Source organism: Peromyscus leucopus, chromosome 1 (assembly GCF_004664715.2).
Source record: "Peromyscus leucopus breed LL Stock chromosome 1, UCI_PerLeu_2.1, whole genome shotgun sequence".
In the NCBI taxonomy this organism is placed as follows: domain Eukaryota; kingdom Metazoa; phylum Chordata; class Mammalia; order Rodentia; family Cricetidae; genus Peromyscus; species Peromyscus leucopus.
The window spans coordinates 180,237,080-180,263,486 of record NC_051063.1 but is presented as its reverse complement, the minus strand read 5'-3'; the positions used below and the strand labels follow the sequence as shown (position 1 = coordinate 180,263,486).

Below are 26,407 nucleotides of genomic sequence, written 5' to 3'. Positions count from 1 at the left end.
GCAGAGGTCACATCCTCAGCTCCTGAACCCAAACAGTGGGTCACAACAGGCCAGAGATTAGTTCCAGAGGCTCCAGTGACCTCTTCTAACATCCGTAAAAATTCAGAACATACATGGTACACAGACATACATGCAGGCAAAACACTCATACATGTGAAGTAAAATCAATAAATCCAAAATTTTCAAAATCAATATCTTTGTAAGAAATTTTCATGTGTTCAAAAATTGCTACTATTATACTAATACCTTACATAACAGTCATTAGGTTTTGGAAAATACTACAATCTGGATAAAGGACAGAGGAGATAAAGTAGGAAATGCTAAACAATAAAACATGATGCTTGTAACAGAATTTCTTAAAGGGCTAAGCATGTGGCTCAATGTTAAAATGCTTATCCAGCATGTACAAGACTTCAGTATCAATTCCTGGTATTGCAAAGGAAACCTATTCCTCATAAGTAAAACAACATTATTTCCATTGTTACCAACAATTGGGTAAAAGTGTAGGATGAGAAGGAAAAGAACACTCAAGTGTCTCAAGTGTGTGCACAAAAATCTTGTCATGCTATCCTGAGGAATGAAGTCCGGGCACTAGAATAACACACCAAAACAAGACACTGTCTCAATCCCAGACCTGCTAAGATGCCAGATCTTAGCTACCAGTTAACAACTGAAGTCATTCCTTGAAAGACAAATGGCTTCCTCCTTTTCTGTGTTTAAATGTTCCCTGTGGACACACAAGTAAGAAATAAGCTGGACATATCTTAATTCTAGAATAAGGACAGGAAAATGCTCCTTCTCAAGTCTGCCGGTCCAGAGCAAACTCTGTTTCCATTGCCTGGACACTGGATTGGGTGACAGCCTTGGAATCTCATTGGGCAGGAGATAGGTTCAGGGGATCGAGGGCTATCAAGGCGCTGCCACTCTGGTGACATGTTAGAGTCACAGGTAATGTATCTAAGGACTGTAATTCTTCCTGCCCCAGAATCCTGGAAATGTGTTAGTCAATTTTTAATGACATTTTTTATCACATTTGTGAAAGGGTCCATAAAAAGAAATTAATGACATAATACGATTCATCCTGCAGCTAAAGGCTAGTAAGAAAAAGAGAGTGTATTGTTGTGTGGATCTTACAGAAAACACTGAGAGGCATGTTCACAGATCCAACTGAAGACAGCATGCTGCCACAAAAGTTTTAGTTAGCCTAGCTAGCCATGCACACATGTAGGCTAAAATAAGTGAATCATATGAGCTCACAGGTTCCTGGTCAGTTCTGGACAACATTCCTAGAATGTGTCTCAAAAATTTTGTGGTTCTACATCATATTTCTTGAAACATTTCCAGAGGAAAAAAATCTATCAGAAAACAAGGAGACAACTTACCAAGTGTGTTCGCTGGGGCAGTAGCCACCTCAGTCACACACAGGGTGTGTGCACAGGAGGGCATTTTATCCCTGAGATAAAGGCTTGGCACACAGTGAGGTCATCCTCCTGGGAGGTGATTATCATTTCACCCTTCAGTGCAGTGACAGAGTCTGCATGGAGATTAGGAATCATCTCAGAAAAACATCTGCACCGTGTTCAAATCCCTGAAAGGGATTAGAGTAATTAGTGATGGATCCAGGCAGGGCAGGGGGATTCCGGAGGAAAACACCGGCTGAGATGGCTGAAAAACACCAAGTGAAAAAGACAAGGGAGATGAGGCCACTGAGGTTAGGAAGTGAGAGTAAGTTGGGCTGTGTAGTCTACCAACTTTAGGGCTTTACTTCTTATGTGATTATTTTTCAGTCCTGTGAAATCTACACCATGAATACCTAGAAGGGGAAGATGAGAACCAGTGGGTAAGAGTGAGCTGCTGAGTATGACAATTGATCTTAACCAAAAAGACAAGAAGTGATGGTCTGACTGTCAGAAGTGAATTTGGAGAAACTTTCATCCACAGCTTCTACGGGCGTGATTAGACACCTAATGTGTGTCTCATTGTCGCTTTGGGTTTACAAGATGCAGCAAGAAAAAGACTGGCACCAGGGAGATGGCTCACCAGATAAAGCAACTTGCCTCCAAGACTGAGAACCTTGGTTTACTCCCTGGGACCTGTTGAGTCAAAGGCAAGAACAGACTCACACAAGTTGCACTTTGATTTCCACACATGTGGCATATGTACACACACAGAAAATAAATAAGCAACTACATAAATAAATAAAGATTTAAAAGCTGGCAAAGAGTCTGCCTCCTTTTTTGTGGATAGCACGGTCAAGAAAAATGGAAAAATGACAAATGATAAACAAGATATTCAAAGTGTTGTAGGACAGTAAGTGCTTTACGTGGAAAGAAAGCGTCAAGTTAGAGGGGCAAGGAGGACATGGAGAAAGACTGCAGTATAAAATGGGTGGTAATGAGGAGCCTCTTTGAGCAGCAAAAGTTTCTAGCCAGAAGAGGACATTGGGCCACCAGTTGGAGTTCCAGGAACTGTGAGCTGCCTGGTGTAGGTGCTAGGGGCTAAACTCAAATCCTCAGACAGAGCAACAGTGGGATAGTAAAGTCATTCATTGTCATTGTGAGAGAGTCAACACATGGTATAAGCTGTAGTAGTGTTTCTTTTATGAACTAGATGCCCTTGTGTTTGGTGTAGACATGTTCAGATTCCTTATATCCTTTTGGTGGATTTTTTTCCTTTAATAAGTATGTAGTGTCTTTCCCTATCTGTTCTGATTAGTTTTGGTTTAAAGTCTACTTTGCCAGATATTAAAATAGCTATACCTGCTTGCTTCTTGATTTCATTTTCTTGGAATAACTTTTTCCAGCCTTTTAAACTAAGATGATGTCTATCCTTGATGGAGTAATGTGTTTCTTGGATGCAGCAAAAAGATGAATCATGCTTTCTCACCCAACATTTTAATCATGTCTTTGGGAAGAGAGTTGAGACTATTAATATTGGGAGTTATAAATTCACAGTGTTGATTCATTCATGTTTTTGCTATTGTGGTATGAGATTTCTTCCCCTCTTTTGATTAACTTCTTGGATTGTCTAGTCCTTGTGTCCTCTTGGCTACAGTTAACCTCTTCAGATTGAATTTTTCCTTCTAGTGCCTCCTGTAGAACTAGAATGGTGGAAGAAATACTTAGATTTTTTTTAAAATCATGAAACGTTTTTCTGTCTCTGTTATAGTGATTGATAGTTTTTCTGGGTATAGTAATCTGGACTGGCATCTGTGGTCTCTTAGAGCTTGTAGGACTTTTTCAAGGGGCTGACACTATACTTGTGACAAACCAGCAATCTAGTCCACAAACATTATGAAATGATGTTCAGTACTGCTGAGGGAAATCCTTTCTTCTAAAATGGTGATGTTTCTCTGTGAATAGTATTTACTTACTAAATTGACACCGCTGCCAACATGGTGCTCCAATGTCAGAATTCCAGCACGCCACATGAACACTGAGAAGAGTCTGGATCCCATGATCTGTTCTCCCTGCTGAAAAGTGATAGTTTCACCAGTAAGAACAGTAGCAGCATAGACAACAAGTACTGGAGAGTATCTCTGGAAAACAGTTGTCTACTGAGTGAGTTAGTTATTAGCTTCAAGGTTTGTCTAGAGAGAATGACACAAATGTCAAGGAAAGTATCTGAGAACCCTAAGAACAGGAGTCTCAGCTAGAGAACAAAATCTCATGTGAGAGAATCTGGTTCAGCTCCATGTATGCTTGAAACTGGAATAAAATCCAGCTTATATGTGATCACCTTGTGATATTTATCCTCATTTTTTCCCTTTTATTAAACATGTTTTTTTCTCACATACTATATCCTCATTATAATTTCCCCTCTCACTACTCCTACAAGTTCTTCATCCTTCCCCTTCCTTCCAGATCCATCCCAGATTCTCTGGGTCTTGCACCCTTTCCACCTCCTCTTCTGTATGGTTCTATAGGCCCTGAACAGAAGAATTTAATGGAGACATCACATTTAATGACAAGTATTCCAAAGTTTCTCACTCTCACTCTCTCATTAGAAAACACACAGGCTACTAAGGGATAATAGTAAAAAAATATATAGCAAAATAAAATGTAACAATAAGGAAAGCCAAAAACTGTTGCATTGGGCTTGGACGAGACAAACAGAAGACAAAGAGCCTGAGAGAAGGCATGGGAATTAGAGACACACTGTTCACACACTCGGGAATGCTATTTTAAAAAAAAAACACTAAACTGGAAACCATAAAATACACCAAGAAGAGCTGGTACAGATCTATGCAACCCTATGCATGTTGCTTCAGTATATGAGTTCATATGAATCTTCATCATGTTGATTTAGAGAACATTGTTTCCTTTGTGTTCTCCATCCCCTCTGGGTCGTACACTCCTCTCATCTCCTATTCTGCATGGTTCCCTGGTCCCTGAACAGAAGAATTTAATGGAGACATCACATTTAGGGTTGAATGATCTAAGGTCTCTCACTCCCCATATAATATCTGGCTGTGGGTCTCTGTATTTGTTCCTATCTGCTGCAGAAGGAAGCTTCTCTCATGATGGCTGACCAAGGCATTGACTGATGAGTATAGCAGAATATCATGAGGAGTCATTTTATTGTTACTTTTTTTAGAAAAGTAGTATTTGGTTTTACCCTAGGTTCCTAGGCTATATAGCTTCTGATTCTGGAGCATCCAATAAGTGCTGCGTACTGATTCCATATCATGGAATGGGCCTTAAGTCAAATTAGATTAGTTAATTGGTTGCTCCCACAGCTTTGTGCCATAATTGCCCTACTATATCTTAAAGGGAGGACACCATTGTAGCTCAAAGGGTTTGTGCTGGGTTGGTGTGCTTCTCTTTTGATAGCATATACAGTACTTTCCTGTATCAAAGATGCTGGAAAGTAGGGGTGAGGGCTCTGTGTAGGCACCAGTTCAGCTTCTCAATGTTCAATGAGTTGTGTGGGGGTTGTCCTCTATTCCACTACCCCCAACCATCCATAAGTACATGTTCTATTTCCCTTCCTAATGAGATCTATCTTTACCCACTAGTCCATTACTATACAAAGCCTCTGTGATGCTACTAGGTGTAGCTTGGTTATCACTGACTTAACAGCTAATATCCACATATAAACAAACACGTGCCATATTTATCTTTCTGCATCTTGGATACCTCACTCAGGGTGGTTTTTTCTAGTTCCATCAATTTACATATGAAATTTATGATGTCATTTTTTAACAAAGTAACTCCATTATATAAATGAATCACATTTTCTTTACCCATTCTTTTGTTAAGGTACATCTAGATTGTTTCCAATTTCTGGCTATGATTATTAGAGCAGCAATGAGCACGGTTGAGCCAGTGTCTCTGTAGTAAGATGAAGCATCCTTTTAGTATATTCTCAAGAGCGGCGTAACTGGATTTTGGAGTACATTGATAACCATCTTCCTGAGGAACTGCCACACTGATTTCCATAGTGGCTATGCAAGTTTGAGCTCCCACCAGCAATGCATGAGTGTTCCCCTTGCTCCACATCCTCTCCAGGATGAGCTGTCACTTGTTTTGTTGAACATAGCCATTCTGACAGGTGTAAAAGGAAGTTTCAAAGTCGTTTTGATTTGCATTTCCCTGATGGCTAAGGATGTTGAACATTTCTTTAAGTGCTTCTCAGCCATTTGAATGTCCTCATTGGAGAACTGTTTAGCTCTGTATGTCTGTTTTTGTGCTAATCCCATGTTGTTTTTTTATTACAATAGCTTAGTATTGCAACTTGAAATTGGGAATAGTGATAATTCCTGAAGTTCTTTTATTGTTCAGGATTTATCATAGCTAACCTGGGTTTTTGTGTTTCCATATGAAGCTGAAAATTGTCCTTTAAAGATATGTAAAGAATTGTGTTGGAATTTTTATAAGGATTACATTGAATCTATAGATTGGTTTTGGTAGGATAGCCATTTTTACTATGGTAATCCTGTCAACCCACGAACATAGGAGATCTTTCCATCTTTTGATATCTTCTTCAATTCCTTTCTTTCAAGACTTGAAGAACAATTTTTGTCATGCAAGTCTTTCACTTGCTTGATTAGAGTTACCCCCAAGGTATTTTATATTGTTTGTGGCTATTGTAAAAGACTTTGTTTCCCTGATTTCTTTCTCAGCATTTGTCATTTGTATACAGGAGGGCTACTGATTTTTGTGAGATAACTCCGTATCTAGCTACTTTGCTGAAAGTGATTATCAGCTGTAAAAGTTTCCCACTGGAATATTTTAGGGTCACTTATGTATACTATCATATCATCTACAAATGAAGATACTGTGACTTCTTCCTTTACAATTTATATCCCTTTGACCAACTTCAGTTGCCTATTGTTCTAGCTAAGATTTCAATTACTATATAGAATAGATAGTGGACATCCTTGTCTTGTTCCTGATTTTAATAAAACTTCTTTGAGTTTCTCTCCATTTAAATTAATATTGACTATAGGCTTACTATAAACTGCTTTACTATGTTGATGCATGTCCCTTGTATCCCTAATCTCTCCCAGACTTTTATCATGGAGATGTGTTGGATTTTGTCAAAGACCTTTTCTGCATCTAATGAAACAATAGTGTCATTTTTCTTTTTCATTTTGTTTATATGGCGGATTATATTTATCGATTTACATATGTTGAACAATTTCTGCATCTCTGAGATGAAGTCTACTTGATCACAGTGGATGATCTTTTGAATGTGTTCTTGGATTTGGTTTGCAAACATTTTATTAAGAATTTGGCATCTGCCGGGTGGTGGTGGCGCACGCCTTTAATCCCAGCACTCGGGAGGTAGAGGCAGGAGGACCTCTGTGAGTTCGAGGCCGGCCTGGGCTACCAAGTGAGTCCCAGGAAAGGCGCAAAGCTATACAGAGAAACCCTATCTCCAAAAAAAAAAAAAAAAAGAATTTGGCATAAGGGAAATTGGTCTGTAATTCTCTTTCTTTGTTGGGTCTTGATGTGGTTTGAGTATCAAGGTAACTGTGGCCTCATTAAATGAATAGAACAATGTTCCTTCTGTTACTATTTTGTGGAATAATTTGAAGGGAACTGGCATTAACTCTTTGAAATTTTGGTGGAATTCTGCAATAAAACCATCTGCTTCTGGGATTTTCTTTGTTGGAAGAATTTTAATGACTGCTTCTGTTTCGTTAGGCGTTTTAGGTCTATTTAAATTGCTTATCTCATCTTGATTTAACTTTAGTAAGTAGTATGCATCAAGAAAATTACCCATTTCTTTTAGATTTTCTAATTTAGTGGAATACATGTTTTTAAAGTATGTCCTTATCATTCTCTAGATTTCCTTAGTGTCTCTTGTTACGCCCCTGTCTTCATTTCTGATTCTGTTAACTTAGATGTTCTCTCTCTACCTTTAAATTAATTTGGATAAAAGTATGTCAATCTTACTGATTTTCTCAAAGAACCATTTTATTGATACTTTGTATTCCTTTGTTTCTATTTTATTGATTTCAGCCCTGAGTTTGATTATATCTTGCCTCTACTCCTTTTGGGTGTGGTTTCTTCTTATTGTTCTAGAGCTTTTAGGTGATCTGTTAAGTTACTAGTATGAGATTGCTCTTATTTTTTAATTATGTAGGAACTTAGTGCTATGATTTTTGCCTCTTAGCCTCACTTTCATTTTGTTCTATATGTTTGGGAGTGTTTGTATATTGATTTTCATTCAATTCCAGAAGGTCTTTAATTTCTTTCTTAATTTCTTTATTGACTCATTTCTCATTCAGTAGAAAGTTGTTCAGTTTCCATGAGCTGAAAAGCTTTCTGTTGTTTCTATTGTTGATATCCTGCTTTAATCTGTGGTTGTCAGATGGGATGCAGGGTGTTATTTCAATTTTCTTGTATAGCCTTATGTCTCATTGCCTTATGTCTGAGTATGTGGCCAATTTCAGAGAACATTCCATGAGGTGCAGGGAAGAAGATATATTCTTTTGTCTGGGTGTGAAATGTTCTGTAAATATCTATTGAGTCCATTTGGTTTATAGTCAATTAGCTCTAGCATTTGTCTGTTTAGTATTTATCTGGATAACCTATATATTGGTGAAAGTGGGGTATTGAAGTCTCCCCCTATCAGTGTGTGAGGGCCAATGTGTGATTTCAGCTATAGTAATGTTTCTTTTATGAACCTGGGAGCCCTTGTGTTTGTGACATTGATGTTAAAAATTGCAATGTCAGTCGGGCAGTGGCGGCACATGCCTTTAATATCAATATTTGGGAAGCAAAGGCAGGTAGATCTCTGTGAATTTGAGGTCAGCCTGGTCTACTAAGTGACTTCCAGAACAGCCAGAGCTGTTACACAGAGAAGCCCTGTCTAGAAAACCAAAGGCAAAACAAAAAAGAGAGAGAATTGCAATGTCCTCTTGGTGGATTTTTCCTTTGATGAGTATATAGTGTCCTTCCCTATCTCTTCTGATTAGTTTTGGTTTGAAGTCTATTTTGTCAGATATAAAAATGACTACACCAGCCTTTTCTTAGGTCCATTTGCTTGGAAATTTTTTTCCATCCTTTTACTCTGAGGTTATGTCTATCCTTAATATTAAGATGTGTTTCTGGAAGCAGCAGAAGGATGGATCCTGTTTTTCATCCATTCTGTTAGTTTATGTCATTTTATTAGGGAATTCAGATTATTGACACTGAAAAATCTCAATAAGCATTTTTTTGTGGATTCCTCTTATTCTGTCATTGCAATGGTAGTGGCATGGGGAGGGTAGGTGTTATGTAATTCCTCTCTTTTAATTTGCTGGTCTGGTATTATTTATTCCTTGTATTTTCTTGAATGTAGTTAACCTCTTAATGATGGAGTTTTCATTCCAGGACATTCTTAGGACTAAGTTTATAGATAGATAATGCTTAAATTGGTTTTGTCATGCAATATCTTATTTTCTTTATCTATTGTGATTGAAACTTTTGCCAGGCATAGTAGTCTGGGCTAGCATTTGTGGTCTTTTACAGTCTGTAGAACATCTGTCCAGGCCCTTATGGCTTTTAGAGTCTCCATTGAGAAGCCAGGTATAATTCTAATAAGTCTGTCTTCATATGTTACTTGGTCCTTTTCTTTTGCAGGTTTTTAGTGTTATTTCTTTGCTTTGTACATTTAATGTTTTGATTATGTACTATGGAGAATTTCTTTTCTCACCCAGTCTATATAGTGTTCTGTATGCTTCTTGTACCTTACAGTGTGAACTCTTTCATGTTTAATATATTAGAGTAGTAGCTAAAGGATATCTTACATTCACTGCATTCACAAAGCCTTTCTCCCATGCAACTTCTCCAATGACTAGCAAGAGTAAAGCACTTGCTAAAGGACTTCCCACATCCAGTGTACTCATAAGGCCTGTCTCCAGCATGAACCCTTTCATTTATGATGAGAATGGATTTGTGGTTAAATAATTTTCCACATTTATCACACTCATGAAATCTTACACCATTATGAATTCTCTGTTGTTAGAAGAGGTGGGACTTCTATGTGAAAATTTTCCCACATTTGTTACACTCATGAGGTCATTTTCTAGTATGAACTATCTGGTGTTTAGTAAGTAACCACTTTGCCAAACATTGGTCTAAGCATGAGAAATCCTATGGAAGAAGGGGAGGAAGGATTATAGGGGGCAGAGGGATCAAGAGCACCACAATAACATGACCCACAGAATCAACTAACCAGGGCTCAAAGGGGCTCACAGAGACTGAAGTGACCATCAGGGAGCCTGTATGGGTCTGACCTAGGTCCTTTCCAAATATGTTACAGCTATTAGTTTGGTGGTTTTATTGGATTCCTAATGGTGGGAGTGGAGGTATCTCTGACTCTTTTGCCTGCTTTGGGGAACCTTTTTCTCATACTGGATTGCCTTGTCCAGCCTTGATATGAGAGTATGTACTAATCTTATTGTAACATGTTATGCCATGTTTGGTTAATATTGCTGAGAAGCCTACTCTTTTCTGATGGGAAATGGAGGAGGAGTAGATCTAGGGGAGAGAGTAAGTTGGGGAGGGTCTGGGAGGAGAGGAAGGAGGGGAAATCTGAAGTGGAATAAAATATATGAGAGAAGAATAAATAAAAAATAATAGAAAATAAAAGTAGCAGCTTTAGACAAAGGATTTCCCACATTCACTTCACTCTTAAGCTCCATGTGAATTCTCTATCTAAAGATGTCATACTTCCTACTAAATAATCTTCCATATTCATAACATTGATGGGGTCTTACTCCCATGTGAACTTCATTGTGGGTAATGAGACTAGGCCTTTGCTTGGAGGATTTGATGCATTTTCCATATTCATATAGCTTTTCTGAAGTATGAATTCTTGGATAACCATTGAGGCTACAGGTTGTACTGTAACATCTGTGGTGGTATTGTGTTCCCTGAAATTATGTGCACGCTAATAAACTTATCTGGGTTCAGAGAACAGAACGGCCACAACATTAAACATAGAGGATAGGCAGTGGTAGCACATGCCTTTAATCCTAGCATTCCAGAGGCAGAGATCTATCTGGATCTCTGTGTGATACAACCAAGCATGGTGACTCACTCCTTTAATGCCAGAAAGTGAGCTGTTAATCCTAGGGAGTGATGGTAGAAAGTAGAAAGGTAATATAAGGTGTAGAGACCAGAAACTAGAAGCTTTTGGCCTGGTTAAGCTTTTAGGCTTTTGAGTAGCAGTTCAGCTGAGATTCATTCTGGATGAAGACTGAGAAGCTTCCAGTCTGAGGAAACAAAATCAGCTGAGAAATTGGCGAGGTGAGATAGCTGTAGCTTGTTCTGCTTCTCTGATCTTCCAGTGCTCACCCATTACCTGGCTTCAGGTTTGTTTTTATTAATAAGACCTGTTAAGATTCGTGCTACAAACATCTTTCCCTGCTGATGACATATCATCATCTGAATATGATGTCTACATACTCTGAATGTCTACATACTCTCCCAAGTTGTAATGACTCTTTCACAGTGGAAAAGGCCAGTGCTCTCTCAATTGTGTTATTGGACTTCATCCCTGTATGAGTAACTTGTTGTCAGAAAAGTTCTGAGCTGAGGAGGAAATCCTTCCCAGCCTCTCTGCTAGGTGACTTCTCAGACACTTGGAATCTGCAACTGTTCAGCAAAGAGTCCTTGTCCACCTTGCTTCTGAAGTTCTTTTCTCAAATCTGCTGCATTTAGTGTTGATGAAGATATGTAGTGAACTGTAATTGTTTCCCAAATGTTCCATCAATGTGTAGTTCCAGTCCATGATGCTGGTTCTCAGCCAAGTACAAAATTTCTCTTGAGACTAAGCTACATTTCACACAAGGAGGGCTTCCTATGAAGAATACCCCTTGAGAGATCCAAACTGTCAAGATGTGCAGAAATATCTGCCCCACCCCGGCCCAAAAAAAATGTGGTCTTCTCCACCTCTGTTCCATGCCAACCACATGAAAGGAAATGCTAGTTAAGTGTCTGATACGTTTTGTGGGAGAAGATAGCCCACAGGAAAATGTGTGACTGATAAACAGAAGAACTGAGTACATGAAACTGTTTACAGAATCAGGGATCTGGGTTCTGATTCAGGATGGAGTTGCCTAGAAACTTTTGCTTTATTCAAGAAATAGAGCCATGGAATACAAAAACAGGAATAGGGTCTACAGCATATGTTTACTGGATCAATACATGTTACTGGTCCGCAGGATATTGTCTTCCACTGACATATTCTGGGCCCAAGAAAATTTGAAAATGGAACAGCTGCCCTTCAAGGACTGTATTTGTATGTAGCAAAGGAAACAATCGCCACAGTAAAAAGACTGCCTACAGAGTTGGGGACTGTGAGAAACCACTGGAGACTTCTAAAAGTCTTCAAATCTCCACACTGATTGACAGGAACTTACAACCATAAAGCCTATACAACCTTCATCTGCAGTTCCCTAGAACCCCAAATCTACTCTTTGTAACTATAGGCTTTGCCGTTTATGGGTGTTTTGTGTAACAAAATCACACGATAGGTGTCTAGTTTCTTACACTCAGTACAATGTTTTCACTATGAACACACATATGTGGAGTATACATCAGTACTTCACCCCCTTAACTACTGAGAAATATTCCATCATATGGATAAGTTGGAGTTTGTTCATAGCCCAATCTTACTGTGACCACCTCCCAAGTCCTGGGACTACAGGCATATTCTCTCATGCCTGACTATATAATGCTGTTTTAAACATGTACAAATTTTTGTATGGACATATATATGTAGAAGTACATATGCTGGCTCATGTAGTAACTCAGTGTTCATAGGAATGACTGACTAGACTGTTTTCCAAAGCAATTGCACTCAGAATGGCAATGAATGGGAACCAACACAAAACTGTTGGGTTGTACTTAACAATGTACCTACAATGTACTAACTAAAATGTACAATGCACTAATAATTGTACTTCAACACTGATGGGTTTTTTTGGTGATATTTTGTTTTGTTGCTTGATTCTCCAGCATGAACTTTGTACATGACAATATTGTGTTGAAAGGTCAAAAGATTGGACCTATATGAGACTTGCCTCTTCTGTCTTCCCACAGCTCTTGGCTACTCACAGCCTACTGCATATGTTTACTGGATATATAGCTCCTCAGTTCCCTCATTAGAGCTGAGAACCAACTGAGGTTCTTTATGTCTTAATCTAGTGCTATATTTATTAAGATATCCTCAGTGCCTTCATGTGTAACATTGAGATAAATGACTGAATCTGATAGAAACATCCCTTAGAAAAGTTTTTTTAATAAAAAATATTTTGCTATCACAGTCAAGAAGGCTCCCTCAAATAAAGGAATAAGCTTTATTTCTGGTCTGAAGCCAAAGAAGAAAATCCTTGACAATTTGTCTTCATCATTAATGAACTCAGGTTGTTTTCTATATTCTACTTAAGTTATAATTATTCATGGACTATCACAGCTAAGAAACAAGGTTCTCTGGAATTAAGTCCTGTTCATGTTCTTAGTCATCTGTGATCTGGTCTTAGTCTGGTCTCCACATTGTCTAGCACATGCTACAGCTTTCTTCTGTTTTCATAGATTCTCCTCTTCTTCATCTTTCTCCATGCTGTCATGACTCTCCACGTTGTCATGACTCTCCACTTGATCAGCATAATTTGAACTCTCCAATGGATTCTCTGTGGGTAGATTTTGCTCTCCCTTCATTTTCTTCTTCAAAATGTGTTCCCTTCTTTTTGTTCTAATAACTGAAATATAGAAACAATATTATCAAGGTTGGAGTAATGGGAGGATAGATATGAAGACAAAGCAGTGAGGGGGGAATCATAGAAAAAATAAAGCCATTATCAGAGAATAATAAATGTTACTGATCTAAGAAGGATAGTAAAATTTTTAAGATTTTACTTTGGTTTTTGGTTTGGTTTGGTTTGGTTTGGTTTGGTTTTTTGAAACAAGCTCTTGCTGACTTTGGATTCACCTTCCTGCTACCACTTCACAAGCACTCTGAATTCATGTGTGAACCACCAACCCTCAGCTGAAATTTGAATTTTAAAATTATTACATTCTATGTTCAAACTTTTAAAATACACAGTAACCCAATGTAATAAAAAGACATTAGAAAATATTTTCCACAGCTTACAAAGGTGGTCAGCCTCAGTATGCAACAATCATGACTTCTGCTCTTAGTCTCTGCCTCTTTTGGGTTGGGCACATCTAGAATTGTTTAAGAATGAAGTGGAGGATGTTGCTGCATTGGGACCAGACACTGAGCTTTACATGTTGAACCTGAAAGCTTTTACAAAATCAAGCATATGAAATATTTATGGCATCTTCTCCTCACAATGACATGTAGGCATCTATAATATGCCTGTGTCTCAGATAGGGTTCTTCCACTGGGAGAAATGATTTTTGTTGTATGGACCTGGAACCCATTTCTACACCAGCCTGAGGCAAATGAAATGTCTGCTTGTAGATGTTCTAGATACAGGAATAATGCACCAATATGTTCAAGGGAAAGTTTCATTCAAAACAAAGTTGTTTTTTTTTTCCTAAACACTGTCATGGATTCTTGGAATTGGCCCACATTGAGGATCAAGCAACTAGACAGCTACCCACTGATCGCTGGGGTGTGATGAAAATGCTTCATTTCTACATCATGAACATCCATCTTCCTTAACTCAGACTCCATTTGATCCCAGTTATATTTTCTTTTGAAAAACTAAGCCACCATTCATTCTCATCCTTGATCTGACAGGACAAAGTACCTGAACCGATGAACTTCCCCAGTTCCTCATTCTCTGGATGTGGTTCATCAGTCTCAGCCTGGACATCACCTTCAGAGACCTCCTTTTCATCTAAAAGTGGAATCTCGACATTTTCATACAACGTTGCAAGCTGCTGTTTTTCCTCAGCTTTTACCAGCCGACTGAAGAAGCATAGAGATGAATGTTAGGGCAGATTTTTTTTAGAGTGAATCATCCTTCTTTATATTGAAGGTTTTAAAGTTTTATTTATATGTGTGTTTATAATGTGGAGGGGAGGTGGTGTCAGGTACCTGTGAAGACCAGGGAGGAGAACATCAGATTCCCTAGATCTGAAGTTACAAGCAGTTGTGAGCCACCCAACAAGGATGCTGGAAACTAAACCCCAGTCCTCTGCAAGGACCTAGAGTGCTCTTAACCCTCAGTCATCACTACAGCCAAGATCATAGAATTTTTTGACTCAAGAGGAATTGCTAATACATGCTGGTAGATTGAGAACAGAGGCAGAAAAATACATTTATGTGAGACTTCAAATTTCTTATCTGGCCTAGTTGATTCATGTCAACAAATACTCTGACAGTCCCAAACCTCATAACTAAAGCAGGGCTGGATGTGAGTGACATACTTGACTAGCTACAAAATTCAAGGAATTTACAACAGAAATTACTATCAATGCAATATGATATAAAACAAAATTAATGCTGAAAAAGCCACAATGAACAAAATGTCAAGATTTTAAATAAATGTAGGATATTACTGATAGTTCATTTTCCAGGGCCTCTAAAACCCTGGCTTAGCCCAGTATAGATCCTGTACTTAATTGGAGCTAAGCAGACAGGTTGGCCAGTAAAGAGCTTGTCATACAAGGCTGAGAACCTGAGTTCAATCCCCAATACCCACATTAAAAAGTCAGATGTGATGGTACACACTTGTAACCCAACACTGAGCAGGCAGAGACAGGCATATTACTACAGCTCATTGGCCGCCCATCTAACCTAATTGGTAAATTCTAGATCCCAGAAGATCTCAAATAACAAGATGGATTGCTCAGACTGGGAGGAAGAGACTGGACCTACCTGGACTGAATCTACCAGGTTGAGCTGAACCCCCAAGGGAGTCTTTGCCCTGGAGGAGATGGGAATGGGGGGTAGGCTGGGGAGAAGGTGGGGGGGGGTGAGGAAAAGGGAACCTGTGGCTGATATGTAAAATTAAATTATAAAATAAAAAAATTTTAATTAAGTTTCTTTCTTATAAATGTCTTCATTTGCTATAGTCAGGTGGCCACCAACTTTAAAGGAAGTTTGTACTTTCTTTGGCTGTTTCGGGAGGATGTAATAGAATTCTAGACTGAATCAGAATGTGGTCTAAATAGCATGATGCCACTTTGGCTTAATAGTTTCAAAATGACCACATCACTTTGAAAAAGCTCCAACCAATGTGATTAAAGTATGTGGTGTGAAACTCTCAATGAAGAAATAAAAACATTGTAAATATTTTTAAAAGCTAAGAGTTTCACCCCAGCCGGGCGGTGGTGGCACACGCCTTTAATCCCAGCACTCAGGAGGCAGAGCCAGGAGGATCTCTGTGAGTTCGAGGCCAGCCTGGTCTACAGAGTGAGATCCAGGACAGAAACCAAAACTACACGGAGGGACCCTGTCTCAGAAAAAAAAAGTTTCACCCCAATATCTAAATTCTAAAAACCAGTCAGTCAGCCAAGTGACTGTCACTCTAGCCTGAGGACCTCAGTTAAATCTCAAGGACCCACATAAAAAGCCACGTGTGTTGGTATACACCTGTAACCCCAACACTGGGGAGGTTCTGATATTTCAGTTCCACTAAATTTTAATCTGGCCTACTTTTCTTCTCCTTCTCCTCTTCCTCCTCTTCCTCCTTCCATAGCATAACCAACAATCCACACTTTGGAATACACTGGTCTGGAAATGTAGTATGATCATAATAATTTAGTAATTAGAAGAAATGTCATCATCATCATCATCATCACCATCTTCTGACACTAAATAATTTCCTTGTGTATTTCCTGCCTTATTGGTTAAGAATGGGGGAGGCATATACTTACTGTATCATATAGGAGATTATGAGTCCACATATCAGGGCAACAGCAAAAGCTATACTTGAAACTGAAATTACATGAACAAGACCAGGTCTACGTGGAATTATTACTAAAAATGGAAAGAAAAGAAGTTTGTTACAAAATAAAAAGGAAACAAACACTAAATTGCCAATACTTTTACAAATGACATCCCTAATTTTGAAAAATACTGAGGTTAGCGATCTCCCATTTAGGACTGACTGCTCCCAAGTCTCTCAGTCTCTGTATGTTGTCCAGTTGTAGGTCCCCATGTTAATTCCAATCTATCACAAGAAACCTCTCTGATAAGAGTTAAGTGATGCTCTAATCGACGGGTAGAGTAGTATATCATTTTATTGCTGTTCTGTTAGCAGAATAACAGTAGCAGGTTTTCCACTGGGACTCATGACCTATTAAGTATCTGGTCCTTGGCCACATGAGCAGTGTCAAGTATGGTTCCATCTCACGGAGTGGAACTTAAATCCAATCAAAAGGTAGTTGGTTACTCCCATGATATTTCTGCCACTATTACACCAGCATATCTTGCAAGTACATCACTGTTACAAGTAGTATTGTAGTTATTGTAGCTGAGTGATACTAATGATTATGCAGAAGAGGAGGCAGGAAGATTGTAAAAGGCAAAAGTGGTGGATGACCCACAGAAACAAGCCTTTTCCAGACACAATAGAGTTGATACACATATGAACTCACAGAGACCATAACAGCATGCACAAGACCTACCAAAGTTTATACCAGATAAAAATCTCAGGAAATGAGAATAGGAAGTGAACACAAAATCCCATCCCTATCCAAGAATTTATTTGTGATTGATACTTCCTGGGAGAGGAAAATCAGCTCTCTCCTATGAAGTGTCACTGTATATCAACCACACTCCAAGGCAGGCCCCATGCCCAGGAGAAGCTGGCCAAAACAAGACATAATTCATGGGGTTCTTTTTGATGTGCTTTTTGTTTAGGTATTATTTGTCTTATCTGGTTTTGTTTTGTTGTTGTTGATAGTTTTGAGTTTCAGTTTTAGTTTTGAGGGCTTGGAATATTTTTAGAGAAAGAGATTGTAACATTGGGTGGGTACAGAGATGGGGAGGATCTAGGAAGAGTTGGGAGGAAGTTTGATATATGATCAAAATATATTGTGTAATTTTTAGTTAAAAATTAATTTTTAACAAATTCTGAGGCTAGCTCTGTATCACATTTGCAGTCAAAGACCCCTCTCTTTCTCTATCTCTCTCTGTCTCTCTGTCTCCATCTCTCTCTGTCTCTGTTTCTGTCTGTCTCTCTCTGTCTCTCTCTGTCTCTGTCTCTGTCTCTCTGTCTCTCTCTCTGTCTCTCTCTGTCTCTCTCTCTGTCTCTCTGTCTCTGTCTCTCTCTCTCTCTCTCTCTCTCTCTCTCTCTCTCTCTCTCTCTCTCTCTGTTTCCTGTCCTGGATGTTAGCTATCATGTATACCCTGCCATTGCAGACTCTCCTTTGGAGCCTTAAGCCAAACTCTTCCTCCTATAAATTGATTTGGATCATGGTATCGTATCACAGCAACAGAAAAGTAATATACATAATAAAAGAAGACAAGAGAACTCTTCAAGACACTGATACTTTCTACAACACCTCCATTGAGGAGATGCCCTGCAACATTGCTGACCTCATTTGAGGGTCTGTCCTGCTACCTAGCCCTAGCTAGTATTTCAGTCTTGGAATCCTGAAAAATAACTGAAGAATAGAGAGAAGGGACCCAAAGAATGGGCATTATCCTCCTCCTCCTCCTGCTCCTCCTCTTCCTCCTTCCTCTTCTTCTTCTTATTCTTATTCTTCATATTCTTAGTCTTTGAATGAGCATCAATTTTTAAAGGAGAAAAAATACTGCCAGGCATTCTAGTACATGCCTTTAATCTCAGCGCTAAGCAGAGAGAGACAAGGGGATCTTCGTGAGTTCAGAGCCAGCTCAGACTACGTAGTCAGATCCTGTCTAAAAGAAAATGTTAATGTGAAACTGCAGAGCCCATATGTACAGAAACAATTGTGAGGCTGGAGTGATGGCTCAGTAGGTAAAAAAAAGTACCTGTCACCAAACCTAACAACTTACGTTTGATCCCTCTACAGAGTGAAAGGAGAGAATCAAGTATGGAAGATGTCCTCGGATGTTCATCTATCCACAGGCACCATACACACAGAGACACATAGACACATTTTAATTCCTTAATGATGCAATAATTTTAATTTTTTCAATTTTGCTTCCCCAACCCCCAGACTTTCTTCTTGTGGTCACCTCCTACTGGAGCCCTCATTCTTACACTATGGATGTACTGGTCACTACAACAACACCTATCACCTATAAATTTACCGACCCATCGCAACCTGTAATCTGTAGATAAACTGACTCCTTGCCCATAGATATTCTAACCCTTGATAGTAACTCTTGTCACCAGGCACCTACCATGTGTCACCTTGGCTTATGATCAAGATATTGCCCTAATGGTCTCAAGGTGTAAGATGCTATAATAAGAAGAAACTACAGGGCAATTCATGGTGTAATCCCAGATACCTGCATTCCAAGAGTTGAACCTGGGGACTGCAGAACGTGCCAAGAACTCATGAGAGATCTCTGTCGGCTCGGGGGTATCACTATTCTGTGATGTTCCTGAAATTTAAAAATAAAAAGAATCATTTTGTACAAAATATTATTTTATACAAAAATACCTTTAAACAAAAGCAGTTGGGAAAGCATGTATATTGGACAGCCACCTGTGAAGCCTGACCACTTGAGGTGACTACCTTTTGTGCCACACTTGGTCTTTTCTCTCTTCCTGTTGCTCCACTGAAAGGAGAGTTTTCCTAACAACTGAACAATGCCCTGATGTTTAGACCTCGGTGGAAGGAGTCAACCAAGCCTAAGAAAACAACAGGAATGTACAGCACTAGCTACACACATGGGACGTGTGGTGCATGGGGTCCACTCTGTAGTCCTGCCAGATTTCCTATCTATACACCTTCAACTCTTCACAATGAAACACTGCGGGGGGGGGGAGGCATGGGCTCTTGACAGTTTAATTATAATAAGAACTGAAAACTGCCCACTAGCCTGGGCATGAGGGAAGGCCTAAGAGACCTGGGCAAAGGAGGCATTAGTAGTCTTGGGGAGAGGCAATGACTAAAGCAGGGTTGAGAAACAAGAGGAAAGAGCTGGAGATGCTGAGTTTGGGGAATTTTTATGTGAAGTTTGCTACAAATAAGGAGTGAGAAGACTATTGCAGAGATCCAAACTGGTCAAAATACAAAGGTTAGGGGACTAGGGGTGTTCAATCTGAACTGGTACATATACAATGCAACAACTACACACAAGACAAAGAGAATATCTCAAAAGATGGGGTAGAAAAACTAGTAAGAGTCAAAGAACCAGGATGCTGCTGGGAGATAGTGTCTTCTAGGCATGACAGAGAAGATGCTTCTTCAAAGACTCAACACTATGGTTGTCTAAACAATACTTGCATAATGACAATGCCAGTTGACATGCCAACCTGGAATGGAGACATTTCACGAATCCCAGCCCATAGATGAAGAGCTGCAGACCATCAATGGTTGTGGAGATAGGCAGAATCTGAATTTTCCAGGGACCAGTCCCCATATTGGTCATCCAATCTCAAGTGGTCAGCCTTAGAGAGATGTGCATGCCAACAGCACAATGAACTCAGTAGGATGTGTGTGTGTGTGTGTGTGTGTGTGTGTGTGTGTGTGTGTGTGTGTGCAATAACAATAATAATTTTAAAAGAAGTGAATTTTATAGGGAGTGATGGGGGGATGGGAGGAATTAAAGAGGATGAGGGGTGAAAATTATATAAAAACAGTACTCATGTATGAAATTATCAAAAAATAAAAATTAAAAATACAAAACAAGAATGCTGGGTGAGGAATCAACTCCTGGCAGGCATTTATTTAACAGATATGAAAAGACCCAGAAGGAACTTCTAAGGTGGGAAAACAGCAAGGCAGAAAGGTGGCCTTTCATCTAAAGAGAACTCTGTGGCAAGCGGTCTTGAGAAAGTTTCAAGCAGAAAAGGCAAGAGCAAAGAAGCCCTGGAAAATCAGCAACAGGACTGTGAGGGATGCTTGCATATTCTATGCCACCCAAAGAGAGCTGGAGCTCTTACCCAGCCTGTGCTCTGTAGTTTACAGCCTCTCTGCTAATCCCTAGTGAGTATCAAGTGGCACCATCATGAATCGACTCTTCAAAGGGCGTGGCTTTTATCTACTTTGCACCTAGGTACTGTCTACACTAGTGATCATACATACCAGTACCCTCCAGAGCTCCACATCGTACCAGCCTGGGCAATGTCATGGATCCCACCTCTACTCCCAGTTCCTTCACTCACCTTTACTTGTCTGGGATTCTGAGGACTTCGGAGTTGATCCACCTAGAAGGCCATTTAAGGGGACCCAAGAGAAGATACCAATTTAAGACAGATTTAGGAAAATGGGGAAATAATTTGGTAATAGACAAGGATGTCAACACAGGGTTTCCAGATAGTGAAAAATATGTTAATAAATCCATCCCAGTATCTTGCAGGCATATAAGGTTGCCAAAATCATGGTATCCCATTTATATCTCCTGCTTTATTTTATGACTGTGAGGTTTTACAGTCATGTTACCTGAGAAACTCCCTTCCAGGATAAGGACATGAAAAGACAGAGTTGAAAGCTGTTGTGCTTTATCACAAAGACAGGGAATGAGGGCCAGTGAAGCCATCAATAATAAATAGCCTTTTCTTGGACACAGATGAGATGTGACTGTATCATTGGCATAGCCTCTCCCTTGTATAGAAGTGAAATTCCATTCTTCTCTTATGGGGAGACATACATGACTTCAAAGATCATCAGGCTCAGTTCCACTGTTTTAAGATAAATTATTTATCTTTTTTGTAGTCGTTGTTGGTTTTTGTTTTTGTTTTTGTTTTTTAAGAACGAGTGCCACTAAGTATCCCTAGAGGGTCTGGAACTGAAGAGAATCATCTATCTGCCCCGACCTTCTGAGTACTGGGTCTTAAAATGTGAACCACAAAGTCTGGCCAAATGATATCTTATAACTTTGAACTGAACAGGAAACTCTCTTGCTGCTGACTGGCTTTCAAAGTGCTGGAAGGTGCTATGTACACTGATGGGATTGGAAGGACACCCAGCACTGGACCCTGCATGCTACAATATTGATCTTCCAGGCAAGATCTGCCCACTGGTATGACAGTGACAAAGATGTAGGTATACCCCGTGCATGCCTGGTGCCCAAGGAGTTCAGAAGAGGTCCCCTGGAATTTATGTTACAGTTATTAGCCATCATGTGGGTGCTGGAAGTCAAACCTGGGTCCTCTGAAGAGCAGCCAGCTCTCTTAACCACTGATCTATCTCTCTAGTTCCGCCCTTATGCGTATACCCATATATTTGTGCTGCCCACAACCTGAGTCAAATAAGCTTCTTGTTGCAGTAAGCAGTGGTTAATGCATAGATGCATTACTGTTCAAACTGATAGAAATATATGCCTGTAGGTGCTCAGCTATAGATGGTATGTTGTAGAATATTATTTTAATGTGTGTTATTTTTGTTTATGTTGTATTTGCAGTTTAACTTCACAGTTTAATTCTGTGAAGTGTGTTACTGTAAAACTCCTGATGGTCTAATAAAGAACTGAATGGCCAATAGCAAGGCAGGAGAAAGAACAAGCAGGATTGGCAGGCAAGGAGAATATATAGAAGGAGAAATCTGGGAGGAGAGAAAGAGAGAGCAAGAGAATAAGGAGATGAGGACATCAGGGACCAGCCACCCAGCTACACAACCAGCAATGAAGTAAGAAAGAAAGGTATACAGAAATAGAGAAAGGTAAAAGCCCAGAGGCAAAGGTAGATGGGCTAAAGTTAAGAAAATCTGGCAAGAAACAAACAAAGCTAAGATTGGGCATTTATAAGTAATAATAAGTCTATGGTCTATGTGTGTATTTATTTGGAGATGGGTGGTGGGCCCCCAAAAGAGTAAAACCAACAACAACAATGATATATCTGTTATTAACTATACACATACACACACACACACACACACACACACACACACACACACACACACACACACCTTAAAGCTTAGAGAACACTGGGGAAGAAGGGGGCAAGAAAACCAGAAGATGGGAGGCATGTTGTAAAATGTTATCCTCTGGACATAACATGGTTCTTGCACTCATGAACAGCAGCAGTGATTATCTGTACACAATCATGTCAATTCAAACTTCCAGCATGGAGGAAGAAGGGCTTCCAAGGCCCCACCCCAACTAAGGATTTTATTGGAAGTTGATATTCATTAGGAGGTGAACAGTCACTTTTCTTTATGATTGTTGCCCATGTTAGGTTCCCAATGCCTTGGTAAATGACCCTGCACCACATGAGCACTAACTGGACTCTGAAGTTGGAAAAAATTAATTCAAATTATAAATGGAAGACATAAAAACAAAGCTTTGGGGTGAGATGTAATGAGGGTACTGTACAGAGAAGGAGCAACAGAAAGAGGGGTGGATATAATTAAGAAACATTGTATACATGTATAAAACTTTTAGAAAAGAAATACAAATTTAAATTTTAAAAGATAAATGGTTTTTGTTCTTTTCTTTTCCAGAGCTAAGGACCAAACCCAGGGCCATGATCTTTCTTCTTAAATTAAAAACCACAGCCTAGGAGACAAATGGCACATGTCTATAATTCTAGCATTTGGGAGGCTGACAAGACAGGGTTCTGAATTGCAGGCCAGCCTGGGCTGTATAGTGAATTTTTAAAAATGAGCCCAGAAAGTGCAGAGGATTATAAATAATGCAGGATCTTCGCAAAGCTTCTGTGTCTGGACCTGTGAGCTCGATAAACCAATGAAACATGTACAGCAAATTACAACTGAAGTCATTCATAGAATCAAGATAGACTCGTTTGCTCTGCACACTAATTAAAGTGAAAGGCAATGGAAGAAAACAGTAGCCCTTCATGAGAAACACGAAGCACACTGAGGCACAGAGTATTTAATTTCCTTTCAAATGTTTGTCTAACTCTCTCTAGACTTCACTACTAGCAAATACTCAAGACATATTCATACTACAACACACACATATATACCACATATGTATATATACCACACCCACACACCACATATATACACAATACATGCCACACATGCATGCACACACACACATACCATACATATACAATACACCACATACACACACCACACTACACACACACAAACCCCACATATGCACATGCACACACACATAACACACACACACACACACACACACACACACACACCATCCAGTTCTTATCCTCACCTCAATAAGTAAGGCAATGACTTACTTGTAGGTGTTAGGGTTATCGCGTTTTCTCGAGCTATTGGACTGGGGCCTCCGGGTTTTTCCACAGGTGCTTTTGGTGTTGGTAACTGTACACTCCCTTGAAAAGAAAACTTGTAGCAGTGAAATGTAATTAACTTCCTTTTATTTCCCTAGAAACAAGTCTTTAGTCCCCCTGAAACAAGAAAGGTCATTGCTGAAGCTACCTGGTAAGCCTGCTGCTTTCCCAAAAGAATAAAGCTCATCTACATAAGGCAAGCAGACATGAAGTAGGCATTCCAATAAACACCAAAATAAAAACATAGAACTCTGAACCTTGTTCATTATTCTAAAATTATCAGTTCTTTTTCATACATGAGAAAGAAATACTTATCTAACAGCCCAGCGACTGGAGCAGTGAGACACTCGGCCGCTCATGGAATGTTTGGGTTCTGATTTAGAGCTCAGTATGAGGTCAGCTTACCTTGTGGCCCTGGAATTCCTTCCTAGAACCAGAGCAGCCAAGGAGACTGACTAAATGAGCCAGGTGTCCTATGGTAAGGCAGACAGGAAAGAGACCAGGCTCCCGACTTCAGGGAGATTGCAGATTAGGGAGGAGGTGGTCAAGAGTCTTGATTCAGTGTGATAAATTGTAAGAAAGTGACAGATGCTAGCTGCCATGCCACACATGTATAATCCCAGCACTTAGGGGGTACAGGTGGAAGGTTCAGCAGTTTGAGGTCATCCTTAGCTATATAACAAGTTAGAAAGTTCAAGGCCAGCCTGGGCTGCATGAAACCTTGTCTCAAAATAAATCACAACAATAAAACCTAGAAGGCTGCTAGAAAGCAGTAGACTGGATTGTAGTCGAGGCTCACTTTTTGAAAAAAAAGTCTCAATTCTAAACCTTATTTTTTATTTATTCTTTCACAAATTCTTATACTTACAGAACTATATAATATGTAAATACACAAATAAATATTTGATCATAATTTCGCCAACCCTCTTTTTTAAACTTAATACATTTTTAAATTAAAATATAATTATATCACTTCCCCCTTCCCGTTCTTCCCTCCCATGTCCCGCCACCCTCAAACTGATATCCTGTTTTCTTGTTACATATAATGTATTACTGTTATATATATATGTACATACATGTTATACACATAGATAGATTGATAGATAGATATGACAGATGACAGATAGACAGATAGATGATAGAGATGACAGACGATAAATAGATGACAGATGATAGATAGATAGATAGATAGATAGATAGATAGATAGATAGATAGATAGACAGACAGACAGACAATAGAGAGACCAATATACAAGTACAACTTGTTCAGTCTGTTTTATTGTGCTTATGATCATACAATGGGGCTGACCACATTGTATTAGATAACTGTAGGGAGAGAAGAAAGCCCTAAGTTAGTGAAGATCTGAGTGAATGAATATATGCTCTTGACATAGGCATGCCCATTTCAAGGACCTCAGAGCCTCAAACCTATTGAGGAATGGCAAGCCCCCTCCCACACACACACACAACCCCTGCCCAGGAAGGTGAGGCTCAAGGACATGGCAAAGCCTTCCTCTGGTCCAAGTGTGGATGTTGACTGTATATGCAGAAAAATGTCTGCCAAAGCTTTCTTCACCCAGATGTTTATGACCTGAAGACTGCTCTCCTCCAGAGACTGCTCCTACCAAGATCAGAAAAATATGTCTCTTCGATCCATTCATATAACACAAACCATGACTCCATAACCATATATGATAGTCCTGCCTCTTCCTTGTTCAGCTGTATGCAGTAATACTACCTCTCATTTCAACTCCACATAATAAGCACACTTAGCTTCCAGGGTGTTTAGGTGTCTCCAGCAAAGAGCAGAGGATGCCAATACCAATGCCAGCTTCCCTGCATGTCCCTGTATCTGTCTGTCTTTCCTTCACTCCCTCACTGATCCCAATCAGATCTGTCCCTGGAGCTATGCTAGATGAATCAGATAAAACAATTAAGGGGCTCATCCCTGGCTAATTCTCCTTCTCTCAGTAGTCATTAGCTACCTATAGCTCTTTGTTAGGGACAGGATCCTGTGAGATTTTTCTCTCTTCCTTGTCAGTGTGTCTATTGATAATGCCATTGTTCATGTCTTGTTTATGTTTTTATCATTTCTAGGAGAGATGATCTCACAGCAGGCTTCTTGATATCTTGCCTGTTACAAATTCTCTGTTCCTATTCTGTGATTTTTCCTGAGCCATAGATGCAAGGACTGTGGTATAGATGTATCTACTGGAACTGGAATCCTCACCATTCATTGATCTCTGCAGTGTGTCCAGTTGTGATTTTCTGTAATGGTCTTTATTGGCTGTAAAGAAAATCTTCCTTGAGTCGAGGTGATAACTACAATCATCTATGGGTATAAGGTCAATATTTAGAATGTAGTTAGGAATTATGCTGACCTAGCAAAATGGCAGTAGTACATCTAAGATGCATGACCTCACTAGCCCCAGGTAGTTGGCTAGAATTCTAGTACCAGACATGTTTTTCTTCCTGTTGAGTGTCTAATCAGCTTTAATTCCAGTTAGACATCTGTTTGTTACTACCAACATGTGAGGGCCACTATTGCACCTTTATGGATATCTTTCCATGCTGACCATTGTTGTGGTTCACAGCTAGTAAGTGAAGAAAAGACTATTAATTGTTTCCCTCCCTTGGTAGCTTGCATAATCCTTTCTAGAACTATTGGAAGCT

General features: G+C 39.5%; 1 protein-coding gene across 1 annotated transcript; it reads right to left on the bottom strand.

Annotated features, from left to right (window-relative positions):
• Nucleotides 1-12,725: 12,725 nt before the first annotated feature.
• On the bottom strand, nt 12,726-24,413 carry C1H19orf18 (chromosome 1 C19orf18 homolog). Its single transcript, XM_037202102.1, has 7 exons — nt 23,883-24,413; nt 23,681-23,776; nt 20,684-20,725; nt 18,859-18,954; nt 16,293-16,395; nt 14,219-14,379; nt 12,726-13,201 (listed from the first exon to the last, which is right to left on the bottom strand). Exons 1-7 carry the CDS (start codon nt 23,998-24,000, stop codon nt 13,029-13,031), a joined length of 789 nt encoding a protein of 262 aa, XP_037057997.1. The 5' UTR covers nt 24,001-24,413; the 3' UTR covers nt 12,726-13,028.
• Between the last annotated feature and the right edge of the window lie 1,994 nt (nt 24,414-26,407).

What these genes read in the sequence shown, in the direction of transcription:
- C1H19orf18 (XM_037202102.1), bottom strand. Translation starts at nt 24,000, where the DNA reads ATGAACAAGGTTCAGAGTTCTATGTTTTTATTTTGGTGTTTATTGGAA. An exon ending in GAAAGCAGCAGGCTTACCAG is followed by an intron (nt 23,777 to 23,882) that starts GTAGCTTCAGCA and finishes TTTCTTTTCAAG; the next exon opens with GGAGTGTACAGTTACCAACA. An exon ending in ATAATCTCCTATATGATACA is followed by an intron (nt 14,380 to 16,292) that starts GTAAGTATATGC and finishes ATGCTTCTTCAG; the next exon opens with TCGGCTGGTAAAAGCTGAGG.